The sequence below is a fragment of the Fukomys damarensis genome, unplaced genomic scaffold, assembly GCF_012274545.1.
Source record: "Fukomys damarensis isolate Sample0158 unplaced genomic scaffold, DMR_v1.0_HiC HiC_scaffold_15, whole genome shotgun sequence".
NCBI classification, from domain to species: Eukaryota; Metazoa; Chordata; class Mammalia; order Rodentia; family Bathyergidae; genus Fukomys; species Fukomys damarensis.
The window spans coordinates 52,893,737-52,901,136 of record NW_022900927.1 but is presented as its reverse complement, the minus strand read 5'-3'; the positions used below and the strand labels follow the sequence as shown (position 1 = coordinate 52,901,136).

The 7,400-nt window shown below is 35.6% G+C and overlaps 1 protein-coding gene across 2 annotated transcripts in view; it reads left to right on the top strand.

Moving 5' to 3' along the window:
* Nucleotides 1-2,605, top strand: part of Kera (keratocan) — a 6,529-nt gene extending 3,924 nt beyond the window's left edge. For both annotated transcript variants that reach the window (XM_033763516.1, XM_010633350.2), the window contains one exon: nt 2,433-2,605. In XM_033763516.1, the coding sequence (XP_033619407.1) occupies nt 2,433-2,605 (173 nt within the window). The remainder of the gene's footprint in view (nt 1-2,432) is intronic.
* Nucleotides 2,606-7,400: the final 4,795 nt, after the last annotated feature.

The window sequence follows — 7,400 nt, the reverse complement described above, 5'->3', positions numbered from 1 at the left end:
AAAAAAAAAAAAAAAAAAAAAGCTGTTCATAGAAAAATCTGTTTAGCTGTACCAAGTAGTACAGTGGCCAATAGCCAATATTTATGTAGCTGTGCATTTCCTGATAAGAGCTCCCGTGCCTTTACAGGTCCATTTCTCATCTGACAGAAAAGACCTACAGACAACTCAGGTGGACGTCAACTTCCAGGGATTCCCCATTTGTGAACTGGATTTTCCTCCCAGACAATTTGAGAATGTGCACGTTTAGGAGTGAGATAGAGTATTCAAAGCACAGCTGAGATAGTGCACTCTGTCCTTCCTGCACCCAGATTTTAGAGAGAGGTGTCAAAGTGTTTAGTCAGATGTTTCTAATTTTTAATTTTCTCTCATCTTAGTGTTCATCAGAATCACCTGGAGGGCCTCTAAAACACAGGTTTTTGGGTCCAAGTGAAAGTGGTTTTGACTCCGGAGGTCTGGACGGAGGCCTATTTAATTTCTGTGAGTTTTAACACTGTAGGTTCATGACTTGAGAACCCTCTGTTCTTGCAAGGACCTTGCATGATGTTATTAGAAATTTCCACAAGAAGAAATGAAAGCTCAACAAGGAGAGGATAGTTGCGGAAGGACAAAGAGTGACTGTGACTATAACTGCCAGAACCTGAGATTAGAGCTTCTCATTTTAAGTAAAATGAACTAGGATTTCTACTTATGAACTTTTTCCCAGTCCCACTGAGTTTGAGTCTAAAAAGCATTTCTAAAAGCAGAAAAGCAACAATACCAATAAAGACAAATTCGGTCATTTGTTTCTTAATATCGATATAAAATGTGCTTATTTCTATATTCCAAGAAAGTAAAAGTAAGATAAAGTTTCCCTGGCTGTAACTATTGGCTTATAATTATACCACACTGTGTTATAATAACTGGTAAAGTACTTGGCTCTTCTTGCCACATAGTCAATAAAACTAATAAACATATATTTTGTATGACAGGTCTTAGGAATTTATCAGTTAATTTTCTCATGTAATCCAAATAAAATAGTCATTTCTTCCGAATATCTTAAGGACCTTAAATTTTTGTTATATTTTTTAACTTAGAACAGATAATTTACTTCTTGTCATTCTCTGAGAAACACCATAATTAACTCATGAAAAATAGTTAAATTTAGAATACCTGTTTCTGATACTCATTCAGACATGTCAGTTTTGAGTGAGACCGTGGTAAGGATATGAGGCGACACACTGAAAAGGACTATTCTCTCCCTAGGCAATGCGCTCCATGTATCAGAAAAATGAGTAGGATGAGCCTACCCTTTCCATAATATCCAGGTAGGAGGAAGAATAAACGTTGCCTGATAAAGTCTGTGTAACTATGAAATGAAAAATATATAAGAAAAACCTTTGAAACTACAGCACTGCTATTTTTGAGGTTTTTCCTTAATTTAGTTCACAAACTGGCATGTGGTTCTAACAAAGCAACCTTGCTATAAGCGTAAAATGACTCAAAAAATGAATATGTATGAACTAAACGGACAGAGAGGAGAGGCATTGCCCAAGTTAGGTGGGTCTAACTAAGAAAGATTCTTGCTCAAAACAGCTTCCAGAAGGAATCCAGAGGCAGTGCAGTATATGAATTCATGACTGAGATTAGCTGTTGTACACGTCTCTGAAGTTTGCTAGTTCAACAAATCATCTCTCTGGAGACGGCTCCTGAATCTGATGTCAAGGGCTCTGGTCCAAGGCAGGTGCACGGTTTCTCCCATCTTCTCCATGTGAAAAGGCTGAGGGGGTATTTCCTGGCTTCAATTCTTTGTAATTCAATTCTTGGCAAATGTTTCCCTCCCAATTATGTATTGGTATGTGTAGAAAGTGAAGGTTGGGTTCTGGAAATATTACATATGTAAACTTGTGTTAATTACTCTTTTGAAAACTCATGATCCTACAGTGTCGTGCATCTTGCAAGTGCACTTTTCAAGCATTTTAGCTTATATGGGATTAATTCCCCTTTATTCACCCTTCCACTTAACCATCCATTCAAACTTACACCTATCCAGTCATTCAGTGCTAGGTCTGAACAATTATCTCCATCTCGGTCTCATCCTTTGGCAATTTGAACATTTTTATTTCACCGGAGAGCTTCAAGCAAAGGTAATAAGTCTCATGACCTCAGTTCACAGCGCAGCTCTTAACAATATTTCCTTTCTAGTGTTCTGTAATAAATATAGTAGACCTTAGAGTGACATGGCTACACATATATTTCATGCTTTTACCTGGTTATCTTTTGAAAACAGGTGGGTATTACCACTTACCATACAAAAAGGGGTCTATTTCTCTACCAGTTTTATTCTTCATGCCACCTAGACCCTCCTTTAGAGCTTCTGCAGGAGTTTCTTGCTCTTCCTCCTCTACTATTTCTTGTGTCCCAGCTAACCACTCATGGTATCTTTGACTCCCTAGGTGTGAATGTCTCTCTGATATGCCCTACGCCTACCACACTGCATGCAGAACAAGATGCTTTCATTCACGGACCTCAACTGAGCTACCTCCGTCTGGATGGAAATGAAATCCAACCTCCAATCCCAATGGATTTAATGACCTGCTTCAAGCTTCTTCAGGCTGTCATTATTTAAGGACATCTTTTAGCAAATCCAGAATTAGCTTTGAAGTGAGCTAAAATTTCCTGTGGCTCTTGGGGGCCATTTTCACTTGTGCAGGTTCTTTTTTTCCACACAAAGATGCTTCTGCACTTCTGCCAGTGGCATACAGTGCAGCTTGTATTGATTTGCTTCTCAATTAATAAATCAGACACAGAGTTAAGATAGTTTAGCAACTCAAAGATAGTTACCTTTGTTTCTTTTACAGATTATTAACATTAAGTAATACCTTCACATTGTGAAATAAGAAGTGCATATTTGTGTATATTCAAAATTAATTATACTGGTGCTATCTGTACAGTACAACTATGGGAATTAAAGAAGATGTAGCAAGATTAGGAGCAAACTTAAGTTTTCCTTATTGTGATTATGATGGAGCACATGAAAATTGCTGAAAGGATTTTGGGAATACAAGTGTGGGATTTAAATCAAGAATGGGTACTAAGTGAGTCAAATGCTGCACGAAAGGGCATTTCTAGTCCTTTAATACTGAACAACAAAGATGCAGAAGACACCTATAATTCACTACCATTTTATTAATGTTTCTTTTAGATATAGAACACCATGCTTTCTAGCAATTAAAGAAGTTCTAAATTTTACATTTATTGTAAAGAATTTCTCACAGTCATCATGTTTTAACACTTTGAATTGCAAATTGTTCAATTCTTATTTTGTCCATGATTTTGTATTTATAAATAAAAAGAGGAAAGGCTTTCTAACAAATGAAACAAATATATGTTTTGAGAAAATAACTAGCAAGTTTCATTTAGGAACATATAAGAATAAAAAATGTAATATTAATAGTTATTTTTATTTTTCTAGCATGAATATATACAAATGTGTTTTCTTCTCTCTTCCTTTTCCTTACCCTTTCTGTAAACACAGGAAAAATATAATGTTCTTCTTATTTGACATACTTTCTTCTCATGAGTTAAAAACGCAACCCAGTATGTCATTACATAATAAAGTATACTTTAACTTTCTAATTTTGTAATACATGTACTATTTTTTTTCATTGAGTTATTGGTACAATTTAGGTATGCAATACGGTTACATTCATCTTTGGGATCTTGTACCTTTAAGTGGGACAAGTTCTTATTTTTTTCCCCATTCCCTGGCCCTCTATTCACCCCCTCCTTCCTTATTTACAAAGACTTTGTTTCCGTGGTTTTCCTTTTCTCATATTTTTTTCTTTTCTCTTCTTACCTTTCCCCTGCCCCTCCCACTTGCCTACTCTTTTAGATCTTTTCTCCCTGTTACACAATTTCAATTATACATTTTGATCCTTATTTACACTTTAAGGTTTTCACACCAGGGAAACCATTTGGTATTTACACATGTGTATCCTATTTATTTCACTTAAAAGTATAGCCTCAATGAGCATCCACATAGCTTTAATGTCTCTGGTTTCTTGCTCTTTATAGCTGAGGAGTACTCCACTAAACACACACACACACACACACACACACACACACACACACGCACTCATGCACACATCTTCTTTACCCAGTCTCCTATGGATGGGCAATTGTGCTGTTTCCAAGTTTTAGCTATTACAGACTGTTCTTCTATGAACATTGGTGAGCATGTATCACTGTGGTATGATTCTTTTAATTCTTTAGGGAAGATACTGAGCTGGGTCAAATGGGATTTCTAATCATACTTGGCGGTATCTCCATATTTATTTGTGCACTGGTTGCACCAAACTGCACAGACTGCATTTCCACCAACAACGAAGAAGTGTTCCTTTCTTCGCACAATCCCAGCAGCATCTTTCATTGGTTGATTTTTTTGATAGCAGCCATTCTTTCTGGGGTGAGGTGGAATCTCAATGTTATTTTTATCCACATCTCTTGAATGATCAGTGATGTTGAACATTTGTTCATATGTTAATTTGCTGCTTTTACTTGTTTGTCTAAGAAATTTCTGTTCATTTCAGATGCCCATTTTTGGTGGATCTAATTTTTTTAGTTTTTATATATTCTAAATAGTAGACCTTTGTCTAAGGAATAACTGCTAAAACGTTTTTCCTACATTGTAGGTTGTCTCTTAGCTCTGTTGGTGATTACTCTTGCAGTGCAGAAGCTTTTCAAAAAGATGAGATCTCATAGGGCCGGGGATTTAGCTCAGCGGTTCTGCCATCTGCCTTGCCAGTGCAAGGACCTGAGTTCGATCCCTGGTACCGAAAAAAAAAGGATTCCAGTTGTTGATTCTTTGCCCTACTTGCCATGCTACTGAGGATTTGTTCATAAACTCTTTTTCTACGCTGTCTTTCAGAGTTCCACCTACCTTATCTTCTAGCAAGTGTAGTTTTTGTTTTAATGTTTAGATCTTTAATCCACTTGAATTTTAGTTTAGTGCATGATGAAAGAAAGGGGTCTAGTTTCAACTTTGGCAAGTTGAAATCCAGTTTTTCCAACACCATTTGTTAAAGAGGCTATCTTTCTTCCAGTGAGAATTTTTGACTCCTTTCTCAAAGATGAGACAGCTGAGCATGTCTGGAGTTGTGTCTGGATCTTCTAATCTATTCCACTGATCCTCAGGTCTGTTTCTTTGCCAGTACCATGCTGTTTTTATCACAGTGGCTTTGCAGTATAGCTTCAAGTTGGTAAATGTGATGCCCCCTGCCATATCTCTATTGCCTAGAGTTGCTTTTGCTATTCTAGGTTTCTTCTGATTCCAAATGAATTTTTGGATTGCTTTCTCTAGTTCTGTGAAATATACTGCTGGGATTTCAATCCGGATTGCATTCAATCTGTAAAGGAGTTTTGAAGCATTGCCATTTTCACTATATTGGTTCTTCCTGCCCAGGAACAAGGGATGTCTTTTCACTTTCTCATATCCTCTTGGATTTTTTTTTTTTTAGAGTGTTGTAGTTCCCGATGTAGAGATCTTTTGCTTCCTTTGTTAGATTGTTTCCTAGATATTTCATTTTTTTAGATGCTATTGTTAAGGGGATTGTTTCTCTAATTTCATTCTCAGCAAGGCTGTTATTTGTGTACAAGAAGGCTATTGATTTTTAGTTTTTACCTTGTATCCACCTACTCTACTGAATGTGTCAATGAAGTCTAGAATTATTTTGTTAGAGTTTTTTGGGGGGTCTTCTATGTAGACTATCATCAGCAAATAAAGAGAGTTTAACTCCTTCCTTTCCTATCTTTATTGCTTTTATTTCTTTCTCTTGTCTAATTGCAGTGGCTAATGTTTCCAAACAGGATGATGAATGTCCTTGTCTTGTTCCTGATTTTAGTGTAAAGGTTTTCAGTTTCTAACCATTTAATAAGATGCAGGCTTTTTTTTATAGATAGCCTTTATCAAGTTGAGATAAAGATCATCTATTCCAATTTTGTGCATGGTTTTTTATCATGAATGGATGTTCAATCTTTTCAAATGCTTTTTCTGCATCTATTGAGATAATCATATAGTTTCTGTCCTTTCTGTCCAATACAGTACATTGCATTTCTTAATTTTCATATGTTGAATCACCCTTGCATCCCTGGGATAAATCTGACTTGGTCAGGGTGTATAATATTCTTGATGACCCCCTGTATTCTGCTTGCCAGTGTCTTATTGAGGATTTTTGCATCTATGTTCATTAGAGAGACTGGCCTGTAGTTCTCTTTTTGGGTTGGGTCCTTTCCTGGTTTTGAAATCAAAGTAACACTTGCTTACAGGAATGAATTTAGAAGTATTGCTTCCCTTGCAATTTCATTGAAAAGTTTAAAGAATAGTGGCAATAGTTTTTTCTCTAAATGTTTTTTAGAATTCAGCAGTGAAGCATCAGGACCTGGGATTTTCTTTCTTGCTAAATTTTATTATGTTTTCAATTTCCCTGATTGTAATTGGGGTGTTTAGAATTTTTTTATCTTCTTCATTCAAATTTAGTAATTTTATATATCTAGAAATCTGTCCATTTCTTCTGCATTTTCTTTTATTATAATAAAGATTCTTGAGGTAGGTATTGATGATCCTCTGGATTTCTGTTGGATCTGTTGTGACTTTGTCTTTTTCATTCTTCATTGCATGGATTTGAGCCTTTTCTTTCCTTATCTTGATAAGTTTGGTTAAGGTTTTATCAATTTTATTTATTCTTTTGAAAAATCAACTCTCAATTCATTAATTTTTGTGTCATTCTCTCAGTCTAAATTGCATTGATTTCTACTCTGATCTTTATAATTTCCTCTCTTGTATGAGCTTTGGGTTTGTCTTGCTCTTCTTTTTCTAGGAGCTTAAGATTCACCATTACCTTATTTATTTGAGCTTGCTTTATTTTCCTAGTGTGGACACCTACTGCTATGAATTTCCCGCATAGAACTGCTTTCATTTTATCCCATAGATTCCTGTATGTTGTACTGGTATTATCATTAAATTGTAAAAATTGTCTAATTTCTTCTTTAATTTCTCCTGTGACACAATGATTGTTCAGTAGAGTGTTATTCAATTTCCATGTGTTTGTGAAGTTATTGGGGTTTCTTATACTATTGTTCTCCAGTTTAATTGCAGTGTGGTCTGATAATATACATGGGATAACTTCAATTCCTTTTCATTTAATTAAACATGTTCTATGAACTAGTATATTATCTATTTTGGAGAATGACCCATGCGCATCCAAAAGAATGTATATTCTGATTTTGTGGGGCGGAACACTCTGTAGACATCTATTAAGTCCATTCATTCAAAAGCTTGGTTCAGTTCTAGTATTTTGTTGTTGATTTTTTTGTCCAGATAATACAATAAATATTTCAGAGTGATCAATTCCTGCTTTCATATG